Genomic DNA, 25,110 nt, shown 5'->3' with positions numbered 1-25,110 from the left:
CAAAAAAGGGAAAAAGCACTGTATGTCAGATTTAGCATGTGGCATTGACTTTAGTATAATGTTACTTTTACTTGAATTGCACATCTCTGCATCTTAGCAGTTTTTAATCAATATTTGGGGGGGTGTTGCTACACAATTGTGTACAGTCTAGAGTGAACATGATTGCATGACCTGGGCTATCTAAGAGGCTGTTGCCGTGCATCCATAAGAGGTTTGAAAACCAAGGTTACTGCACTTTGGTGGATTAGCTTGTGTGCAAAGGAGCTTGCAGATCACACAATGGCAACCACATTTTCTAAGGGCTTTCAGAACATGCTGTCATTAGTATGCTAGAGTGGGAAAATGGCGCTCTTAGAGTGTGAGATGTGTAGCTGTGTTGATAGATAGTTAAGTGGAATTGGGACTGTGGCTGGTGGTTTCAGGCAAGGCAAGTAGGTGGCAGAGCAACTGGAAATGAGTATGGGCATGCAGGCCATTTGGCAACTGAGAGGCAAAAGTAGTGCTAATGGTGTGTGTAGAAGGCCTCACTATGCTAGTGCGTTGCGCTATTGTGTGGTGGTGGATTTGTAAAAATTTAAAACGTGCAAAAGGCAGGTACATGTATTTGCTAGAAGCAAGGCATTGGAAGCAGCCTGCATGTTCTGTTGCCATGCCACTCAATTTGGTGTAGCACGCCATTTTTGCATCTCTTAGTCTGTGGGGTTGAAGGTAGTTTTTGAATGTAGACTGTCAGGTGCAGGCTCTGTGTTTTACCATTGGCATAGGCATTATAGAATGTTGCAGGCAGGGGTATATTTCTGAACTTTTATTGAAACTGTGCAACTGTGATCATTGACTCTTGGGTTTGAGTAATTGTTCTCAGTGGCAAGGGTTCCTCAGAGTTGTTGTGCCTTGCCACTTTCAACAAAAACCATGTGAGTGTGCTATTGTGATCATCAGATATTGCAATTGAATTAGTTTGTGCATATGTTCCTTCTGTGAGTGTGTGAGCCTGCATCTGTCTGTCCTATGGTGCTATCAATTTGTCTTGTCCCATTCAGCGTTCTTCTGTTTCCTGTTCAAGATGTTGGACAAGATATTAACGTACACGTGGGTCAGCAAGGGCTCAGGCGAGCCATCCCTCTCAACGAGAGTAGATTGAGTGAAAAGTGTTATCAACGCTCAGATGTAAATGGATTACGTACAGTAGAGTGTATGTTTACATTGTAACTGGCCTTTTGTTTGTTTGTTTCAAACTCATACTCCTTACTGATAATTTACAGAAGTCTCAAGTACATTGGAGAGTCGGAATCTTTTTATACTGCTAGGGCATATGAACAACATTAGTCCATTGTTAGAAAGAAGAGATCAGCCCAGTGTTATAGGGAGATGTTAAGGCTGGTATCAATGCCCTGGGTTATCACCTGCCATTAGAGAAATGTGGGCCCACGTGGTGTGCAAGCAATTCCCTAGAGATAGCAAAGGAGCATGTCCGTAAGGAATGACAATGTGGCAGTTGCTGCTAGGATGATGTTGGGATTTGGGACACCTTCTCTAATGAATGGTGATGGGACACATCCTGTATGGAATTGTGCGGTGGCACTTAGTATATGGAAGTTGTGGCAGTATTTCTTTGAAGAATGGTGTTGGGGGACTTTCTGTAACGAATTGCATAGGGGCATCTTCTGTGCCTAAAGGCAACCAGCACGTTATCCGCGAGGAACAGTTATATGGGCTTTCTTTTAGGAGTGGTGTGAGCACTTTAAATGAGAAATACTGCTGTGCATGGTGGTCCATACGGGAAAAATAAAGAATAATTTGGTATCCAGATTCTATCCTTACATAGGTGGGGTCCTCAAATGCCATGTCAGCAAAGGTTGTGTCCTGGTAAAAGTGTTTACTACCATAGACTGTGGCATCACTATCAGGAACATGGCACTTCCCAAATCTTTAAATGAGTCGAGGAAACTTAGAGTCGGATAGATGGGCCATACACCAATTGATGACAGAGGGTCCATTGCCACTGATGCAGTGGTTCTCCAGAAATAATTTATAAAACCATGTCACCTTTTCCATGAAGTACAAATTCATACACATACTCGACAGTGGGGCCCATAACACTGCAAGTTACTCACAAACACTTACACCCTACTCCATGGATCGGTGAAATTCAAAGGAGAGCTGCTGTATCATAGTGGAGTGTCTAAAACTAAACCAGATATTTATACTATTTACACCTGCAGTTTAAATGAGTTTACCATGGTTTTCATTAGCAAAACATGTATTTAGACACGCCACCTTTAAGGTTGACGGATCTGCTAGTAAAAAATTAGGCATAGGAAAACTCAAGACCAGCTTAATTCTCCATTTATCTAATTTTTATTCAAATCAAATTTAACATGTCTAAAGTTTATTCACTTTATTTATTTATTTATTCAAAAATGACATTTTAATATGGAAAATAAAGATTTTATTTCAAACAGTTAATTCCATTTATTTAAGAAAATTCAGAAATAGACATTTTATTTAGATTTCAGAAGTACAAGTATTAGAAAAGGGCAGATAATTCCCAAAATTCATTCTTTCTCCCTATTTCCCTGACTAATGACCTCACCTAAAGTCCAAATCTCATTCAGAAGAAATAGAAAATTATTCAAAGTCGTACATCTCAGGAAAAATCAACATACGGACAGCATCTCTAGATGAAATCGAAAAAGAGTTGGGTTTTTTTCCTCACTAAAATCAGCACTTTTTATACCTTTCTCACTAGCTCTATCTATCTAAAAGTGTAACTTTCAACATAAATTTGAGTTCTGATTGGACAATTTTGGGGTGGATGAGCATCACCTCATCATTACAGTATTCATTCCGCTTCCGTCAGCTAGATTTTAAATGGGTCATTGTTTTGGGCCTTGTCCGGCCTAGTCCTGTTCTCAGTTGGTAACTTTACTAAACTTTCTCACGTTCAGAACCATTGTGCACATCTTTTTGGCAGCCATCTAGACTTCCAGGCCACGTCGTCCTGAACTACATTCACTCCAGGCACAAGCAGCTCGCATTCGAACTCGGACTTGGGCTTGCGCATGCTCAGTTCATTTTCTATTCGTAGTTCAGCAAGTCAGCCATCTTTTATTAGGCCTCACAGGCCAGAATGGGAACTATCATAGAAACAAACACAAACAAATGTTAATTTTAGAATTTTAACCCTTCTGTTTACCTCCCCCTTACTAAGGTTTTCCCTATTAGTAGTTACCTAGCAAATAAGCAACATTTAAGCATACTATACTCACCTATTCCCACGTTTTGCCACAAAAATACGTAAACAAAAGCACATTTATGCCACATTCCGTTATTTCAAAAGCTGCTTATTAGTTTACGACACGACAGAATCACATGATTAGTTAATTATGATTGTAACATAAGCAAAATTAATTCCCACGTATGTCTGTGTAGGTGCAATTTTATTCTAGGTTGGTTAATTTCACACATCACTCAATTAGTTCAATTTATGATTATGCAAGTATGATTTCACAAGGGGTACACAAAATTGTGGTTCTCCACCTTGCTCCATCACCACCAACCTCTAAATCGGCCCCTTAGTGCTAGGTAAGAGGTAGAGCCTCTGATAGGATTGTGAATACAACCAAGGATAGGGATTTGTGATGATCCCACGCCAAAATGAGTTTTTTTAGGTAAGCATACTTCATGGGTATTTTATATCTACAGTTGTATAATATATTAATAAGATAATGGCAGAAGAGGAAGTTGTATAAACACTGTGACATTGGTTTGGCATTACAAAGTGCAGGTGCACTTTTTGAGTGCTGTGTGAGTTACTGAGTCGGACTGCTGGCTGTGAGTGATGATGTTGAAAGGTTGTTTATTGGACATTTTGAAAAAAGTTGCTCTGGAAGACTTAGTTGCTAGTAGGCCCTCAGCTCCTGCTAACTACATGGCCTCTATCAGACCATGTCCCTTTATAATTCCCACTCTTCTGATCTCTGCAGGTGGAATGGACAAGCAGCAAATGGACTCCCAGCTTCGGAAGGAGATGATGGCTATCTGGCCAAATATGTCCCAGAAGACGTTGGATCTCCTGGTCACCCCACATAAATGTAAGACTAAAACACGCGCACATACACACACACATCTGCTTGCACTTTCACTTCCAGATTCTTGCAAGGTTGGTAAGGGAGATAATCCACTGATTTCTAGTGAATAGTGGTTTTTTTTTATGTTAGCCATTTCAATTGGTTTACGTTTAAACACACCTGTCGTGAGAAGAACATTTTCACACCAACCAAATTTAGAAGTAAAAGTGTTATATGAAAATAAATAGCTTTCTGCTTCATAGGATTCTCACTGATATTCATCAAAGTAGACTAGTCGACCCTGCATGCGAGGACCCCAGGACATTTTTCAATATAGATGTGCATATATAATAATCTTCAGACTTTGGAGGTAGACACCCCAATGTTTTTTTATGTATATATTTATTGATTATAACACAAGAAAGAAAATATACATATCAGGTGTCATTTGGTGAAATACATTCCAACTGGGGAGAGGCAAATAAGTTGAAGAAATACACCACAATCATAGGCATCGTAAAAAGATCAATACCAGCTTAAAGCTGAAGCAAAACGATAAGATGCAAAGGACCACAAGTACATCGCAACAGCACAGGATATACGAATTGGACATGCGACACCCAGATATGATGGACAAAAGAGCAGGAGAGTATGCCACATTTCTTGTGAAGAAAGGAAAAGGGAATAGAAAGGTCATAGAAAAAAATAAAGGAAAAATAAAATTAAAAAAACACAACCCCCCACCCTACACCCCTGCTGATGGCTACGACCTAACCCCACTAGCAGCGTGCCTGTCGCCCACTAAACTACACCCCAAGGAAGGGAAAAGCTGGAGGAGGAGATATGGTACAAAACGATACGGGCTCCCAGATTCCCATCCCCCCACCAGAAGCAGACATCCCCTACCGCAACGTTAAGCAAGTTATAGCAGTTCAATAAAAATTCAATAGAGGAGCCACAAACAGGGAAAGGACCGTCCCGCCCGGCCCCCGGCACCACAGAGGCAGCACATCCCGTTTCGAACATAGCAGTTACACAATACCCAGACAATCAGAATCCCATCTGGCCCTCGCTCCCACAGACACAACCCGGCAAAGCCAAAAGAAAACATTGCAAAGTCAGCCCTGGCCCTGACGATCCATTACGCAGACCCCATCAAGTACGACCAGGCCGCTACGATTCTTCATGCTAGCCCTGACCATTCGAACCGCCATCACAACAAGAACATCCAAAGACAGAAACGGCTCAAAGTCGCCACAGAAGGAGTGATACCAGGATAGACGCTGACAAAGTTCAAAAGTCAAACCAGGTCCACTGGCCACCAACGATAAATCAGCAAAGCGTTTTTGTGCATTCTCTGACAGAGGCGAGGTATGAATCCGATAGTTCGTGGAGAAGACACACTGAAGTACAGAAATAGTCACATCCATCTCGGGCGGTATCGACAGAGTGCAGAACACACAGCCAGTACTTTCGGGCTCGCTCGCCGTCATCTTAGGGTCGCAAGAAATTTCCAAGTCCGACGTCCGCACAGGGTCCTCGGTAACAATCGGAGCTTTCTCCGCGGGTAAGGCATCTCGGCTCACGACCAACAAAGAGTCGGAGTCCGGTCTCCGGCAGATGTGATCAACCGTTAAGACCATCCTTTGGAAGGTGGCGGTGACTCGTTTGCGGAGCTCCCCAATGGCGGCCATTACATTGCGCAGCGACGGTGTAATTTCGGCCCGCTCCATCGCCCCTTAGTGAGCGACCGGGCGGGTATCGGAACCCCGGAGGTCGACTTCTCCGGGGCACCAGGCAGAAACAATGTCGATGACAACTGTGGGCGCTACCAAAGCACGATCGCAGTACCGTCGCCGCCAAGGAGGAACCAAGCCCATCAACCCCGGGAGCTCAACGGGGCATCCGGGCAGCGGCTCCCCGGTCAAAGCAGTCGATATAGAAAGCCGCCGTAGTTGCAAGAGAAAGCTGCCACCAGGTCACCATCCAAAACGGAAAAGAAAGATGCCACTTCGGGAGACCGGAACCACCCACGTCCCGCGGCCGATGTTGTTCAACTCCAACCCGGCCGGGTTATAACTCGAGGCCCCGGCTTCAACTCTGAGTTAGGCCAAGAATGGCGCACGACATATCTTCGTCGTCCGAGCAGCTAGAAATTCCGGGATTGCACCTTTAGAATCAGGCGCACTTCAGCTGCATGGGAGTCCGGTGGGAAATCAGGATGGGAGTCAGGATTCATGAGCCTCCGGCGGAGGTCGGCGGAGCCGGGAGCTTATGCGGCCATCTTGGTTGCTAGCGTAGCTCCTCCTCCGACACCCCAATGTTGAACAGTTCGGTGACACCTCCAAAAGTCTTTGACTGGCCACCTTCAAGTTAATTTTTCTGTAGAAAAGTACGGTGTTCTAAATAACATATAAGATGCATTGCAGCATTTTGTGTAGAAATGTGCTACCTAGTAAAACATCTGCTTTAACTGAAGAAAATGAAGGGCTTCAGTAGCCTCCAGTACCCAGCATGCCCTGTACCGCCAGTTTGTCTCACAGCCTTAGTTCTTTTTTTCCGGCTTGTGCTGACTGGATCTCAGGACACTTCAGAGATCTTCAAAGTAATTTTTTCTCTGTTTTTTTTCCGAAAACTAATTTTTCAACATTCACTTGACGTCCTTTAAAGAATATCAGATGTTCTCTATGTGTTTTTTGCAACTTTAAGGGAATTTTTTTTAAATTGTGCCTTCGGCTTTTCTTAAGTGCCCCAACAGCGGTGAGAAAAAAGGCTGTTTCTGATCCCCATGACCTATGTGTGGTCTGCCTTCCAGCTTCTCATTCTGTTCAAGACTGTCCTCGTTCTTAAAAAATTACAAAAAGGTCTCTTAAGATCAAAGAAGAAATACTCCTGAGAGGCAAGCTATCAGACTTTGGAGCAGAGGAGGAAAAGAAGAGACAGAGGAAAAGGGACAAGACCTCCTCGACTACACCAGGCTCCTCCTTTGAATAGGACACCTGCTGTGGTAGGTATAGGGAAAGGAAGCATCAGTAGCATCACCACCATTGCTCCAGTCACTCCTGTAACTCTGAAGAGCAACGGTCAACATCAAAGCCATGGGTGTCGACATCTTAGCTGTTGAGAGGCTCTACCATTCACGTCACATCAACACCGATGACTCAAGTACTAATCACCATGTCCATGGTACCAATTCTATTGAAGTCGAAACTGGTTCCTACAACTGAGACAAATACCACACTGGCTGTAAAACAAGTTATGAATCATCAGATCACTGACTTTCAATGGCTAAAACTCCACAATGTAAACACTTGACTGCAACGCAATCCACGGTGCCATCATCAACATTCAGACATCATATCTCGGCATCAAGAATGTCCATGACTCCACAGTCTACAATCAGATCAACGTTGAAAAGATCATTGTCAAGAAGATTGCCATCGAGGCACACTTCAGTCTCAATACATACTCTATCTTCAACACACTCTTTTGCAGCTATTCTTCTAGACAAACCTGCATTACTACTGAGACCAGGTTCTGTCCTACCTGCAGAGGACCCGTTGCAGTGCCACAGCCACTTATGCCACAGGAAGTTCAAAGTGTACCAATAATGTCAGAACCCACAACACCTCATCTGTCACATACTCTGGACAGTGCAAATGGAGAATACACACCACCCTTCCAAGCACATCCAGAGGCCATACAATGGACACTTCTTAAACATCAACATCAACCTCTCCATTAAGATCATTCCCAGTGGATGACATTCTAACATTCCAGGATGTGTTAGTTAGAGGTACAGAAAGATGTCATTCATTCTTCTGTATTAATGATAATGGAGACATTGCAGCCACAAGCTTCACCAAAACCATTTTTACCACTGGTCCCAGGCATTACAGGGCTTGCAAAATAATTTATTTTAACACCAGCATTCATCAAATGGGCCACTTCGCATCACCCCAAGAATTGCAAGTGCTCAACAAGATCCTATATTTCTATGCCAGGAGCCCACGATAGACACTGCTATAGGCTCTGCAGGGCACAGGAAGCATTCATCAGCACCAGAGACATCAGTGCCATCAAAAAGAGAAAGTTGCTGTGAGTAGAATGACCTGCAAAACGACGGCCATAGCCCTTAATTCAGCTAGTGACTCTGCTCTTCTTGGCAGGTATGACAGAGCATTGTGGGGATCCTTCCTCATTTTTTCAGATGACCTACCAAGAGACAGAGACTAGACTTACCCGAAGCTTTAAATGAGGGGAAGATTTCTCTAATCAAGTCATAAGCCCAGCAGTAGATAGCACAAACCTAGCAGCTACAACCTTCTGTAATGGCACTGCTTTATGACGAGCATTATGGCTTTGTCTAACATCTCTAAAGCCAGAGGCATAATTAAAAATAATTAACTTGTCTTTTTCAGGCCCTGTACTCTTCAGCAGTTATACTGACAAAGAGATGAGAAAGCAACAAATGCATCAAAAGGGAGAACTTACAGATGCTTGCACCACATCAGATTTATCCATAACTCATTAAAGGAGACAGGATTTGCTCTCCAGATCTTCGGGATGCTTATTTAGACATTTCAATAAAGAAAACCACATGACATTGCTCTCTACTTCATTGGTAAAACTCACTATCAATACAAGCTATTGCCGATGGATCTCAGTTGAACACCAAGAACATTTTCCAAATTTATGGCAATAGTTGCAGCCTTCCTCCACAAAAATATTTTTCGTCTACACATACTTAGATGATTGGCTGATAAAGCTTATGCTGCATATTAAGTTTATAAAGATTTCAACTTAACTGTCACTTTATAAGATGTAATAGGTCTTTGTGTGGATCTATAAAAATCTACCACGTTTAGATATTAGTCCTGCATTACCTAGGAGCCACTCTCAACACCATCACCAGAGAATTGTTTCCTTTAAAGACCATAGTGTGTACTATTTCTCAGGAATGTCACCAATTAATACACAACCCAAAGTCACCAGTCAGACAAATATCCTCTTTCCTAGATTCAATGGTCTCTTGCTTTTTTCTAGTTCTCAATGCTCGTTTCCACATGAGACAACTATAACAATGCTTGGAAGATCAATAGTCACAACAACACAGTGACTGGAAAGACAAAATAAACTTAACTCTGCAAGCTCAATAGTTTAGACTAATGTTCTCCCAGAGGTACTCCAGCTCGCTCAAGTGCTTGTAGATCCTCTATTACAACTTAATGAGGTCTACAAGACATCCTTTTGGGCACTTGAAGCGAAACCATGTTCGGGACCACTAATTTATCATCAGGTCCCTCTGCACCACAGACTAGCACAAGGCGATCCTGAATTTCTTACACAACATCCAACGCCAGAGAGCTTGGTGGTCCAATGCTTCCCCAGTAAAGGTTATCCCAATACCTACCCACCACCCTGCCTGATTGTGAGTCTACGGGTATAGAGACATTTGGCAAGAGCATTCTTTCCTCCATGAGTCTTGCTCTGCAATCAGTGAATGTCAGCTGTCTCCTAGGCTGCTTCTCCCATTCCCTATGGGACATGGTGACCCAAATGTTTCTTGCAGTTCCGCATGACCAAAAGGTGCCCCTGATCAAGCTATCCTAGGATGGCAGTGACATACCTAAATTTGTAATTCGATCAGGCTCAGGCATCACCGACTGCTTAGGTCAGGCGATGGATATGAGTGTGGTACCTGGTGCCATGCCTGGATGAGATTTACAGGCTTCTGTGGGGATGTCCAAGCATCCCTGATAGATGTTTCATTTGATGACCCTTACCATTTTGGTGAGACAGCAGAGTCTGTCCTGAAACATTTGAAAGAAAACTGGGTGACAGCCCATTCCTTGTGTATGTCTGTATCACCCAGACAGTCCCATCAGCAATTTCATCCCTTTAGGCCTACATTAGTGGTTACCAGTATCAGAAACATCATACACCACCATCAACCTAACAGGTCTCCCAGATCTTCTTGGCTGTGGATCCCCACCTGTTTTGCATCCAAAGCTGCAAAACCACCTTAGTGTGTCCTTTCTGGCTCACAATCACTCTGTCAGAAGCAGGATTTAATACATCATCTAGGGTTGGCAAGCCATCAATTCCAACAAGTGGGCTTTCCAAATTGTACATCAGGGTATGCCCTCCCATTTCTTTCCATCTTGCTTCACCGTACACCACCATCACAGTGGCTGATGGAGCACCACCTGTACCTATTGCAGCAGGAAGTGCAGGTCCTTTTGACCAAAGGGGCCAACGAGAGGGTTCCAACATCAGATGTAGGAGCTGAGTATTAATCCCACTACTTCCTGATGCAGAAGAAGTACAAAGCCCTTTGTTCTATTTTTGACCTCCGTTCTCTCAACGCCTTCCTGCAGATGGACATGATGCTAACGCTAGCCCAGGTCCTATCTGCCTTAGAGACTGGATGGTGGTGCTGTTTATTTCCATATCTCTGCCCTGCAGGCCCACAGGCACTACCTTCAGTACTCAATGGGCCAGGAGCATTTCAAGTTTGCAGTGCTCCCTTTTGGAAACATAAGTCCCCCTCAGGTGTTGACAAAAGTGATGGCAGCGGTCACAGACCACCTTCGGAGGTCAGTGTACCAGTCTTCCCCTACCTCAGTGACTAGCTAATAAAGGCTGGCTCACTCCAGCCAGTTGTCAACTTCCTCTAGGCAATGGGGCACCTCCTCATATCATTGGGATGTCCTATCAACGTGCCAAAGTCACACCTGACTTCTTCGCAGATGCTCCCTCTCATCTGAGCCTTTCTGGATACGGTACAGTTTTGTACCTTTCCCCTAGAGTAGAGAGTTCAGTTAATTCTTGCTATGATCTTGATGTTTCAGCCTCTGTCCAGGATCTTAGTGTGTATGACTCTGAGGCTGCTGGGATTGTTGGCCTCCTGCATGCTACTGGTGAACCATGCCATCTGGCACATGCAGGCTCTGTATTGAGACCTGAAGTCCCAGTGACTAAAGCAGTGGTTACAGCTGGACCGCGACTGAGTAAGTGGCAAACCCCTCTCCTTAGCCCACCCAGATTTGACACTGGTAATGGATACACCACTTTTGGTTTTGGGAGGTCACCTGGGAGAGGTAGACATCAGAAGCCTCTGGTCTTCAGCAGAAGCTCGGCACCTAGCGTTGAAGGCCTTCCTGTCCACTATCAAAGGAAGGCTGGTGCAGGTGCTCACCGACAATACCACTTCCATGTCCATGGTGTAGTCTTGGGTCCTTTGCCAGGAGGCTCTGCACCTCTGGAAGTGGCTGAACCAGCAGTGGATTTCTTTCGTGACAAACCACGTGGAGGGATCTCGATATGCCAGGGCCAGCAAACTTAGCCATCAATGCTTAGTGGACCACGAATAGCAGTTACAACAGGGTGTCTTCCACCAATGGTGGGGAACCTTGCCTTAAACTTTTTGCCACTGCTGAGAAAGTGCAACATCAATATGTTTGCCTATTGGAGTTCCGAAGAAGACAAACTACACAGTTCTCCTAGAATGGAGTTTGGACTCCTGTACGCCTCCCCTCTGCTGTCTCTTCTGTCCTGAGTTCTGAAGAAGATCAGGAACGACCGGGCCCAAATCATCCTAGTGGCATCAGATTTGGCCAGGTGTTTGTGGTACCTGGGAATCCTGGGAATGAGCATCTATCCTCTGATCAAGCTGCCACTTCAAGAGGATCTTCTGTTGCAGCAGCAAGGTAGGGTGCTCCTTGGCCTGCAGAATGTGCATCTTGATGCTTGGTGAATAAGTGGCTCCAGATGTCCTCCTTTGACCTTTCTCCTGAGGTTGTTGATGTCTTCTTGACTGCATGGCATCTCCAAAATCATTTGTAGGTCTGTTGTGTGGACAGATTTGTGACTTAATGTGGCACCTGCCAAACAGACTCACTGCAAGCCAAGTTATCTAAAGTTTTCTTGTTTGTCATGTCCCTCGCCCAGCAAGAACTAACTTTGAACACTCTTCAAGGCTCTTTTGGCTATTTTACAGTTGCCAGATAAGCCTTGTTTTTCGAAAGGTTTGCTACACTTGTTTTCGCCAATACCCTCTGTGAATCCACAGTGTGTCTTTCAAATAGTTCTCACTTTTTTGATGTGCACCCCTTTTTAGCCTCTGTATGGTTGTACATTAAGGCTTCTGGTGTTGAAAACAGTCTTTCTTATTGCCATAACATCAGCTAGGGTGTAAGTGAGCTGTAGGCTTTTCCAATTAAACCTCCTTATGCAACATTCTTTCCAGATAAGTTGGTGTTGAAGACCCAAACTTCTTTCTGCTGAAAGTGGACACTCCATTTCGTGTTCCGGCATTCTTTGCCCCACCTCATCCCTCTAAGAAGGTGGGGATACTCTATCATCTGGACCCTAAAAGGGCACTAAACTGGTATATAGATTGCACCGTAGACCATTAGGTGGACAATCAGATCTTTGTGAGTTTCTCCGTAGCAAAGAAGAGCAAGGCAATGCACATGGATCATGTTCCAATGGATTATTCCCTGCAAAAAGATCTGTTATGCACTGGTGAAGAAACAACAGCCAGAATTTGTGCAGGCTCGTTTTACCTGGGTTAAGGCTGCTACCACTGCCCAGCTCATGGAGTACCTGTCATTGGCAGTTGTCAGGCGGCTTCGTAGGCATTGGTACATACATTCATGAAGCACTGGTGCCTCAACAATCAGGTCCGTTGAGAGGGACATATTGTCCATTTAGTCTTGCAGGACTTTTTTGTCTGAGCCAGTTCAATGACTCACAGGGTCCCCAGGGCCTAATAAGGCTCAGAGATGGGGCTATGAGGCCCCCTTCCCTTTTTAAGTGCATTTGGCTCAGGGGGTTGGGGTACCCGAGGCCTATTGTGACTCAGAGAAGGGGGCTGCCTGGCTCCCTCTCGTTAGAAATTGGCCCTAATGGATTGCGCTCCTGGGGCCAAGAAAGTATGCCCCCTCCCTTTTTATTTGAATTTGGCCTTTGGGTCAGTGGGGTGAATTTAGGCTCCGGAGCGAGGCTACATGCCCCCTCCCCTCAATATATATGGTTTGGACCTGTGGCATTGGGTCCCTGGGCCCGAAGGCCAACCCTATGTGCCACAGGCCAAAGGATGTGCGCAGCACCGGGTTGGCAGCCTGCTGGGGGTTTGGACACAGGTCTTGGCAACATGCCAAGCCCAGTGGACAATACCCCGCTGCACATAGCCAAAGGCAATCACTGTCCAGGACCGTTAGAAAAAGCTGCTTAAAGGGAATGCATCTTTTTTAGTCTGAATCACTTCTACATGCAGAGTTAGTGACCTGCAGCCCCTCTAAGTCATCAAACTCTTTACAGTCTATCCTTAAGGGTGATGATGAGAACTGATCCTTCATATTTACACATGTTAGTTTTAGAGTATCATATTATTACGGCTAATTCCCTTCCAGTATTTTTCACTAAATTAACCACACACGCTGAATGCCTCTAAGTTCTTTAGATGTTGTGAGAATTTTATTTTTAATCAGCTTTTTGTTAACTTTGGCCTGTTACATACAGAATTAGCTGAGTTCTTTCCAGCATTTGCTTTTGTTTCCATTTGGCAAATCAATCTTTACTGGTAAGGGCCAAGGCCCGTCTGGAAGAGGAAATATAGCTTCTACTGCCTGATGGTTAAATAAAAAACACATTAGCTGAAATGTGTACGTTAGCTACTTGGAAATATGGTCACACATTTACAATGTACAAGGTACTACTGTCCTGATTCTGATTATTGAGCTCATATGAGTATTTATTCTAAAATTACTATAGGTCAGGACACACTTAAGAATCTTTTTTGCCTTATGCACTTTTAAAAGTATTATAATAGTTTCTTGAGCTTGCTATCTTTTCTCTCTTATCGTCAAGAGCTGCGGTACATGAGAACTCTATTCTATCATTTCTGGCTACCAATAAAGATCCTACGAGGCAGAAGAAATTGTTACTTACTTGTAGTCCTGGTTCTGCATCATAGTGATCTTCACAAATGGCCCTCCTGTCCCCCACTGCCCTCCTGCTTTCTCAACTGTGTGAACTAAAGCCATAAAGCTTAGTCTCTGTTTAACTCCATATCTCTGTCAAACATATTTGACTCTGAGAGGCAACTGCCAGTATAAACCATCATGGGACTGGAAGCCTCTAGACCGCTTAAAGGCGCACAGTGCTTTAAACTGTTGTGTGTGAATTGATGGAAAACGAAAACTGAGAAACCACACTGTAGGAAACAAAATCAGGGAAAAAACATTTTTAAGGATTTTTTAGGGGTCAGGAATAATTGGAGTTCAGGCATAGAAAGTGGTTTTTGGGGTTCTGAGATAGGTGAAGGGTATGGGTGGTGAGGGTTATTTAGGATTCACGGGTGAGTGGTGTCTAGATGTGTGAGGTGTTGTTATGTTTCAGGGATAGATGGAGTGTAAGGGCGTTTAGTGGTTTTAAGGTGGTTTAACTAAGGGTAGCGGCTGGGGTGGCGAAGAGTTTTTAGGGTTCAGGATGGGTTGGAGTTTAGTGTGGTGAGGGGTTTTAAGGTGGTGAGGGGTTTTAAGGATTCAGGGATGGGTGGAGGTTAGATGTAGAAAGGGGTTGTTAAGGTTCAGCGATGAGTAGTTTAGGTTGACGAGGAGTTTTTATGGGTCATGGATTGCTGGTGTTAAATGGCAGTGAGCAATTTTTAGGGTTTAGGGATGAGTGGAGTTTGGGTGGGCTGAGGTATTTTAAGGGGTTTGGGATGGGTGGGGTTTAGGCGTAGAAAGGGGTTTTTAGGGTTCAGGAATGGGTGAGTTAGGGGCAGTGAGTGATGTTATGATACAGGGATGGTAGACCTTTGGAGTAGAAAGGACTTTTAGGTTTCAAGGATGAGTTTAGTTTAGGTGTGGTGAGTGGTCATAGGTGGCAGAGATTGATGGTTTTTAGATGTTTTTAAGGGGTCAGCGACGGATGGTGTTTACAGGTGGTGATGGAACAGTGAACTAAGAGCATCCCAAGTAATTGTTTGACAATGTGAATGAAATAAATATATAATAATGTCCCCTGAAGTAAAGTACTGAAAAAGATATCTCCAACAAAACTGGTTCTGAAAGTAAGACCAGCAGCCATTGAATTTGCACCTAAACAAATACGCGTTCAAAAACCAATTTAGATGAAAAAGACATTCTATGAATTGGTTTCTATGAAATGGTAAATGCCATTCATTCTAAAAATATCCATAACACAGTTTAGATTAAATGGTTTATCCAGTATTATGGGGGTCTTTCATAGATTCACATGCCTGAATCATTCCCCGTCGTCGAGATGGGAGTCCCCGGTACATAGAAAAGTAATGTCCTATAGACATACATAGAGAAAAGTAGGCCTAAGGGCCTTGCCTTAGTAGCCTATCTATGTCCTTTTGTAAAAAGGACCAAACTCCTGAAGGTAGCCAATCAGCTACCACCTCCCTCTAGAACCTTCCTGCCAGGAGCCTCAGTCTCTCAGATTTTCTACCGCACGTTGTGCTAGGGAGTCTCCACCTGAGTTCTCCTCAGGTTTCTTGGATTTATCTCTTTTCTTCATAAAACTTGGATATTTTCTTCAACAAACAACAATGGCTGATCAGCAGAAGAAAGGTCTGTTCAGAGCCTGTTCATCTTGTGGTAAGAAGAGACTGCACGTCGATGACAAGCATGAAACTTGCCTCTACTGTCTTTACACTGACCATTCTCCTAAAGAATGTAGAATTTGTAGAACATTCTCTACTAAGACTCTTAAAGACAGAGAAGGGAGACTGCTCCTCTGGTTGAACAGACTTAAAACCAGAGATGATGATGTCCTGTCCTCAGAGGGCAGTGAAATGGCTTCAGTTACATCAAAACTGTCCTTGAAGAGGCCAAGGGCTGCTTCCCCTAGCCCTACGGACGTTCCTCATAAAAAGACTGCCACAAAGTCTTCTGAGGCAAAATCTGTCACGTCTGTGAAGGATGTTCCCACCTTCAGAAAGCCAACGCAGTCATCGACGACGAGTTCGTCGACGTTTTCTTCAAGAAAAACCACCTATGTCTCCACATCGACGACGACGGTTTCGACGACAATGGCGTCGTCGGCCTCTTCATCGACGACGACGACCACTCAATCGTCGACGGCGGGTAAGCCACTGTCATCGATTATACTTATAAAAAAGCAATCGACGTTGATCAAGGTTCCGTCGACGTCATCGTCGACGACGACGACACAGTCGACGACGAGACAAAAACCGTCGACACCTACGAAGGCGCCATCGACATCTGGCGCTCCGTCGACGAAGACATCGACGACGGTAAAAGCATCGTCGACGTCAAAATTGCCGTTGACGAGTACGCCGTCGTTGACTAAGGCACCGTCGACGAGCACACCGTCGACGACGAAGACACCGTCGACAGGACCGTCGACGCCGAAAGCACCGTTGACAACAACACCGCCGACGACCGCTCCGTCGACAAAGGAACCGTCGACGACCTCATCGTCGACGATTGAAAAATGATCGACGTCAACACCGTCGACGACACCGACGACGACGACGTCGTCGACGACAACATCGTCGACGCCATGGAAAAAATCTGATCTGATACCGCCAAAAAAGATTACTAAAAACCCTATTACGCCAGATTTAACATCTCCAAGTAGGGTACAAAGATTACCCCCATCTTGTCTGCTACAAGATGATGAATCAGAAGATGACCAGTTCGATCAGGCTACTAGTCCATCGGATCTCATTGTTAAATGCCAGAGCACAGATGACGATGGAGATGAGGTCATTTATACGGAAGAGACTGTTCATACACAAGTCCAGACTCATGTCACTCCTATGATCTGCCTTCCAGCAGCTATAGTCACCGATCTACAATTCTTGATCGAGGACTATAAAAAACGATTCCCTGAATCACCAGCGGCCCCTTCTACGGAGAAATCTCCAGCATCATCCAGACCGCAACCATCTCCAAAGACAAGACCACCACCTTTGGATATTCCTCAAGAGAGGGAAACAATTCAATCTTCTGAGGAAGAGGGCGATGAACCAGAAGAAGGGGAGGTTCGAGACGACCTATCCAATAACAGAGACGATGTAGATTATATCGCTCATTCTCCAGCCACACATGAGCCCAATACTTCGGACTCTCCGCCAGTGGATATTGGCGGATTCCATAATCTGATAGAGAGAGCAGCCTCTAGGTTCCACATGACTATGGAATCACATGAAACGGACTGTTTTCTATACGATTTTAAGGATCCAATCAAAAATACGGCTAGATCAATTCCCATAATAGATCACATTTGGGAACAAGGTCAGCAACTAATGCAAACACCTGCATCCGTTTCAATAGTAGTACCTAGACTGGATAAAAAGTATAAGGCACCAACAACAGCACCTACCTGCCTTAATGCACATCCCAAGCCGGATTCGGTAGTCACCCAAGCCGCACAAAAGAATTCTAGAAATCCGTCCTCTCCACTGTCAGCACCACCAGACAAGCAGGGCAGGAAATTGGACGGCATCGGCAAACGTTTTTCTACAACATCAGCTATGACTATCAAGGTGGCCAACGCCATTGCGCTACTAGGCAGATACAACAGACAATTGTGGGAAGACATTGTCCCGTACCTATTAGATATACCTGAAGAATTAAAGGATGAGGTTCAATCACTCCTTAAGGAGGGACAAATGTCAGCATCGGAAATCATCGATTCTGCTGTAGATGTCGCAATGACAGGCTTTAGACAGCTGGCAGGTGCAGCAGTTTTGCGCAGACAAGGATGGCTCAAAGCAACATCCTTCCGCCAGGAGGTCCAAACCAAAGTCTTGGACATGCCCTATGATGGACAACACCTATTTGGCGAAAAAATAGATGAGGCCTTGCAGACAATCAAAAAAGACACAGAAACTGCACGAGCTCTCGGCACATTACAATTCAAAAAACAGTCCTTTCGAGGGCACAGGGGCAGGGGTCAACCCTCTTACAGGGGATCATATCAAGGAAAATCCTCTTATTCCTATAATCAAAATCGTTCACAATACCAGCAGCGGCAACAGCAACAAAGTCGTCAGACCTCCTACGGGAGATCGAATTTCAGTGGGAAAAACCAGAGGAAACCAGCCGCCGGACGCCAATGACCATTTTCAACAGCCAGTCCCTCCACCGTCTCGTTCTTTCAAAATTGGAGGAAAATTGACACACTTCCTCCACAATTGGAGATTAATAACGACGGATCGGTGGGTACTTCAATTAATCCAACACGGACACTCATTGGGATTCAGTTCAATCCCACCGTTAACTCCTCCTCGCAAGATTCAACACAGGCACCTAAGGTTACTCCTTCAAGAAATCTCTTCAATGTTGAAAAAAGGAGCAATAGAGCCAGTTCCATCAGCTCAAAAAGGGAAGGGATTTTATTCCCGCTTCTTTCTCATACAACAGAAGAAGAAGAAATGGAGGCCCATACTAGATCTCAGGGCACTCAATACATTCTTGAAAAGCCAATCGTTTCGAATGGTGACGATCCAGGAAATCTTGGGATCTCTAGAGGAAGGAGACTTTATGACGTCTTTAGACCTGCAAGACGCAAATTACGATATCCCAATACACAGGCGACACAAAAAATTCCTAAGATTCGCAGTAGCAGGTCAACACTACCAATTCTTTGTCCTCCCATTCAGCCTCAAATCAGCGCCTCGCATTTTCACAAAGTGCCTCACTCCTGTGGCAGCTTTCCTACGTCAGCAAGGACATCAGGTCTTCCCCTACCTGGACGACTGGCTGGTGAAGGCACCATCTATGACAGACGCACAAATGTCTTCCAACGCCTGTCTCACTATTTTCAAACGCCTAGGTCTGACACTCAACTACGAGAAATCAACCTTACAGCCCTCCAAAGTTATAACATTCCTGGGGGCAACTCTAAATACGACCTCTTGCAAAGCATTCCCATCTCGGGAAAGGAAACACAAACTGATCACTCTGGCCAACGCAGTGTCTTCAAGGAACACCATCAAAGTCCGTGCTTTCAAGTCCCTACTAGGGATGATGTCTTCTTGCATACTACTCATTCCTCACTGTCGGCTCAGAATGCGCCCCCTCCAGGAGGCCTTGACCAAGCAGTGGACTCAATGTACAGGTTCTTTCGAGGATCACATCATCATTACTCGACAAATAACCAAGGCCTTACTTTGGTGGAGAACAGACAAGAACCTATCGAAAGGTCTGACGTTCTTGATGCCTGCAACTCCGCATGTCATAACTACAGATGCTTCTCTAGAAGGATGGGGTGCAGTCCTTCAAGAATTGCAAATCAGTGGCAAGTGGACAGAACAAGAAAGGAAACTACATATCAACCTCCTAGAACTGAGGGCAGTTCTCCAATCTCTCCAAGCATTCCTCCCTCGCATCAAAAACTCAGCAGTGCTTGTAAGAACGGACAACACGACAACAATGCACTACTTGAACAAGCAGGGAGGGACACGTTCGCTGACACTATCTCGCGAATCGCAAAAAATTTGGAACTGGCTAGTACACAACAACATCAAACTAACAGCAGAGTATGTCCCAGGCAAGGACAACGTCATAGCGGATGCTCTAAGCAGACAGAGGTCTCTGTCCCACGAATGGGAACTCAACCAAAAAGTGCTAAACGACATCTTCTCGGAATGGGGGAGACCGCAAATAGACATCTTTGCCACCAGGGAGAACGCCAAATGCCACAACTTCGCAAGCTGGCATCCCCAACCGCGGTCACTAGGAAATGCATTTTCCATCGCATGGCGCAACGTGTTTGCGAACGCATTTCCGCCATTTCCCCTGATAACAAGAGTCATTCGGAAAATGAAAACGGAGCACTGCACCTTGATTCTCATTGCCCCATACTGGCCGAGACAGCATTGGTTCACGGACCTCCGTCGCCTCTCAGTCCGACCATCAATCCATCTGGATCAACATCCCTCTCTACTCTCGATGTCCAAAGGCCAAGTACTCCACCCGAATCTGAAATCTCTCAGATTATCAGCATGGCTCCTGAGTACCGAGAGTTCTACCAACTAAACATCCCGCAGGAGTGCAAGGAAGTCCTAGCTAAGGCAAGAGCAGTTAGCACAAACAAAACTTATTCCTTGAAATGGAAACGCTTTTGTATTTGGTGTACGGACAACGATCTCCATCCCTTAAGGATCACTCCGGAGCAGTTACTACCATATTTATTACATCTAGCACAATCGGGACTTGCCCATGCCTCTATCAGAGTTCATCTGGCAGCAATCTCCCGCTTTACAAGAACTTCAAAAGGACCCTCTCTATGGTCCAACAGATTAATAAAGCAATTCCTTAAAGGGCTCTATAGATCATTTCCACGGCCACGAAGAGTTCCACCATCATGGCACCTTAATGTGGTACTCAACCAATTAATGAAACACCCGTTTGAGCCCATCCATAGGGCTGATATCAAATACATTTCATGGAAAACAGCACTTCTTTTGGCTTTGACCTCAGCGAGACGGGTCAGTGAGTTACAAGCTCTTTCCATACAAGATCCTTTCATGCAGTTCAGAGAAGACAGAGTGATTTTAAGAACTAATCCTCGCTTCATTCCTAAAGTCCCCTCGGACTTCCATTTAAATGAACCACTCGTACTTCGCTCATTCTTCCCAAATCCCAGTACTGCAGCTGAAAGATCCCTTCACTCTTTGGACTTAAAAAGATGTCTTAAATTTTACCTAGACAAAACAAAACATTTCAGAAAAACGAATCAGCTTTTCATCGCTTTCAGCAGACCTAGAAAAGGCATGCCACTTTCCAAACAAAGCATTTCACGATGGATATCATCTGCAATTGCTTTTTGCCATGACAAAGCCGGACGTCCATTACACTCCAAAGTCCGAGCGCATTCCACAAGATCTGTGTCCACATCGGCGGCACTATTCGCTGGAGTGCCAATTCTGGACATTTGCAGGGCAGCGACCTGGAAATCGCCGCACACATTTACCAGGCACTACTGCCTGGATACGGAACTGATGCAGGATGCAGCTGTGGGCCAGGCTGTACTTCGCCATCTATTCCAGTAAGAGGAGCCTTCCTCCTTCCCACCATCCTGTACTGGTATGCACATTTACTTACTTTATTCTTTGTACTTGTTGATGGTTACTAGTCGCATGATATGTATTATCTCAGACTGCTCATAATGTTCCATCACAAATGTGCATAATGTATTGCTTGATACTCTGATTCAGGCATGTGAATCTATGAAAGACACCCATAATACTGGATAAGAAATGCGTTGCTTACCTGTAACTGCAGTTATCCAGTATTGGTGTCTTTCATAGATTCACATGCAACCCTCCCGCCTCCCAGGAAGGTCTCATCTCTCCCTCTATAACATATATTATGTCTACCTAGCTTGGTGCGTACGAAAATCTGAGAGACTGAGGCTCCTGGCAGGAAGGTTCTAGATGGAGGTGGTAGCTGATTGGCTACCTTCAGGAGTTTGGTCCTTTTTACAAAAGGACATAGATAGGCTACTAAGGCAAGGCCCTTAGGCCTACTTTTCTCTATGTATGTCTATAGGACATTACTTTTCTATGTACCGGGGACTCCCATCTCGACGACGGGGAATGATTCAGGCATGTGAATCTATGAAAGACACCAATACTGGATAACTGCAGTTACAGGTAAGTAACGCATTTCTTATCAGTAATAGAATTCCATGAAATCGTTTTTCTATGAAATCACATACAACTGCTTTTATAATTTAAGCCTATAGGACCTCCTTTTTCCCTTACTGTAGCCGGTTTACAGCAGCTAAACTAAAGGTGGTTCAGTGAGGTTTCGAGAAAGATTTTGGAAAGAGGATGGGAATTTTGGTATAGGTCAAATTTCAGGAAAAACTTCAACGTGATAGGCTTTGGAGTGTGGTCCATAGCATTGGATGTGCTGAATTCTGTACCTTTTAACAAAAATAATAAGTATGTGAATTAAGTGTTCTGTTCTCCACTCAAGCAGCACAGAACTATTCGCAAGTTTATGACTTCAAATAAGATTACTACAGTGCAAAAACAGGACCACAAATAAGTAACCATTTATTCCTCCTCAAGTAAGTCATTCAGGAGGACCCATGGCATTAACAGGTGCCTGCCTCGAGGCAAACATTGCAAATCATCAGCGTCCTCTACTTTCTTTCCCTCTCCTCAGCCACAGACTTAACAGTTGGAAAAATCTATGCTGCAATGATGATCATGGAGTATTATCGGCAAAGCAAAGCAAAGCGGTTACAAGCACTACGGGAGGAGCAGGTAGGATCACAGCAACTAGTCATAAATGTTTAGGCATCTTGACCTACTGCTGGGTACAGCATCAACTCTGTAAACTTTGGTAATTTCCTATCTATGCTGCACATCCCACCTGTCCACTAATGCTGCTCAACATGGTGGACAGTGCTATCCCACCTGTCTGATAATGCTGTCCCACCTGTTTGGTACTGTTTTCCCACCTGTCTGTCACTGTTGCCCCACTGACCTCTTAAAATTATCACAGCTGCTTGGTAATGTTATTACACATGACTTTTAATTTTGCCCGCCTGTTTGATAAGGCTCTTTCATCTGTCTAATATTACTGCCCCACCTGTCTGGTACCACTGCCCTGTCTGTGTAATAATACTTTCCAACCTTTATGATAATGTTGTGCAGCTGTCTGCTAATACTGCCCTGCCTCTTTGGCAATACCTTTTCATCCGTCTGATAATGCAGCCCCACCTGGTCGGTAATGGTGTCCCACCTGTGTGGTATTACTGTCCCGCATCTGTGGAAATGTATAGGACTCAAATTCTGCTTTGAATTGACCTTTGCTTTTCTCTAAGGGGAAGCTCTGGTTGAAATGTATCCATTCACATAAGTTACTGGCTCTCATCATTCATTTACAGAATCGAACACCTCTAATGTTTCAACGAATGGAACCACCATCACCAACGGAAGAGGGCGGCCTGGGACACTGTCCTCTGCCGTCCTCACAAATGGAGCAAGGAAGTGATGCGTAAGAATTTCTTTGTTCCTTCATTCTCTTTTTCTACAGCCAAAAAAATTATGTTCCTTGAAACACAAGTGTGTCACCATGTAGTCTGCATTTCTTCAGCTTTCTACACAGACAGTGTCCTTGATTTTTCCCCAAAAATGTTCTCCTGTGATATAACCTCTAAGAAAGAACTCCTACCTGCTTCATTCCAGCATGTTTGCCTATAACCTTGGCTCCTACAGTACTTCCACAGATACCCTAATAGTTATTTGAACAGGTAATGGACTGGTGAAGTTGTGTCCTTTCTGACACTGCTCTCATTGTGATGTGCTGGGTGGATGTGAGGGAATATCTATATTAGGAATTGTTTCCCTTTATAGTAAGTCTTTGTTTTGGTTAGATTACATATCTTTAAGTTTCCCTCATACAGAGCCACCAGCCTTGTCTTGTTTCCTCCAGAAATGCTCCTGATGGTGGAATGAAGGAGAGTCAGTCATGGGTGACGCAGCGAGCGCAAGAAATGTTCCAGAAAACAGGGACCTGGAGTCCTGAAAGGGTGCGACCAGAAAGCGTGCCTCATAGCCGGCCAAATTCTCAGGTACTTGCATCTCTATATTACTCTCCTAAAGCATTCCTGAATGTATGTATGTACTTTGCCTTTTTTCATTCTAGGGTGTGCATTATGAGTTTACTTATCGATCCGTTTTCTGTCATTTTCAATTTCACCATTTCCATTGTTCCCTCTATCCATTTTCTCAATCATTTCTTTTGAGTTCCCACTTGTGGGATACCTGCCCTACTTACTACCTTATCAAGGTGCCCCTGTTTCTATCAGAGGTCTTCACAATCAACCTAAGTATTCTCCTATTCTCTGGGCATCTTTCAAGGCAATTGACCTTATCCAACACTGTCAATGTTGCTTACTGCACCCTGTATATCTCCTTCAGTTTTCAGTGCTTCTAATGTATACTCACTCCTGCAGGTTCATGACATAAACTTTTATGCCAGGCATCGGGCAAGACCTGGACATTTTAAAGCCATTGTCCTTCATCTGCAGTACATGGTACCCATCACCTCGTCAATCTGCGTTGCAAGATGATGCTGAAATTCATGCTCTGAATACATATATCTGTTAATTTTTGCTATGTCTCCACAGATGCCGGATACAGAGTTGTGGTTGTATGTTGACGAATATTTCTAAACTCTTTTGAATTTTTCTTATCTAGGGAGATATGTCTCAAACTAAATCATCTGATTTAAATCCCTGTTCAACTTGCTGACACTCAGTGTGTGAGAAGTTGGCCTGGTAGGGGATGTTTCCAATTCTGGAACCACCTACTACCTGACCAAACAATCCCTTATGGTGTCTGGTTGTAAGTCAACCTTATTAGACAAGCTATCCTAGGGGTAGCATGGACTAAGCAGCCTAAAGGCTTAACTTAAGAGGTCGTGTTAAGCGAGCTGTTTTACCACATACAATCCTGTAATACCAAATGAAAGGACACCACACAAGTATATATTATAAAAATATATGTATTTATTACTAAAAACAATCCCCAGTATTCTTTATGAATAAAGGGGCACAAGCGTTAAATCAAAAGCACTGTTTAAACATACAAAGTTGCACAATTATGGATGAGGGCAGGGGGCCACTCAAACCATATACTAAACAAGTGGTATAAGAGATGCCACTCGAGCAGTGGTTAGGCCTAGGGCCTAGGGAATCGCTGGGAGCAGTCAGGACAAGCAATGCTGAAGTCGGGAATGGCCCTCGGGATTCGGGAGATGTGCGGAAAGCGCACGCACGCACCAATGTTAACCAATGGTGCGTAAAAGTTGTAAAGTTAAAGTTAAAGGACACTTCCGCTGAACCTAGAGGAACAAAACTTAACACACAGACCCTAGAGGTGTGCACCAGTGTGGGAACACCGGCGGAGCAAAGTTACCTCACCCACAGGAAGTGGGTGCACAGGGTCGAAGTGGCGTCGGGTTCTGACACGCAGGCTCTTGGTGCTTGAAGCTGAAAGGGCTGCAGG

General features: G+C 44.4%; 1 protein-coding gene across 1 annotated transcript in view; it reads left to right on the top strand.

The window, feature by feature from the left end:
* Window positions 1-25,110, top strand: part of CACNA1A (calcium voltage-gated channel subunit alpha1 A) — a 1,120,700-nt gene that overhangs the window by 910,476 nt on the left and 185,114 nt on the right. Inside the window, exons 39-42 of the mRNA XM_078685323.1 lie at window positions 3,987-4,094; window positions 22,259-22,359; window positions 22,986-23,095; window positions 23,534-23,672. Coding sequence (XP_078541449.1) covers window positions 3,987-4,094; window positions 22,259-22,359; window positions 22,986-23,095; window positions 23,534-23,672 — 458 coding nt within the window. The remainder of the gene's footprint in view (window positions 1-3,986; window positions 4,095-22,258; window positions 22,360-22,985; window positions 23,096-23,533; window positions 23,673-25,110) is intronic.

Source organism: Lissotriton helveticus, chromosome 1_1, assembly GCF_964261635.1.
Source record: "Lissotriton helveticus chromosome 1_1, aLisHel1.1, whole genome shotgun sequence".
Taxonomy (NCBI): Eukaryota; Metazoa; Chordata; class Amphibia; order Caudata; family Salamandridae; genus Lissotriton; species Lissotriton helveticus.
Note: the sequence above shows the minus strand (reverse complement) of the source record. Positions and strands in the feature narration are given on the sequence as shown.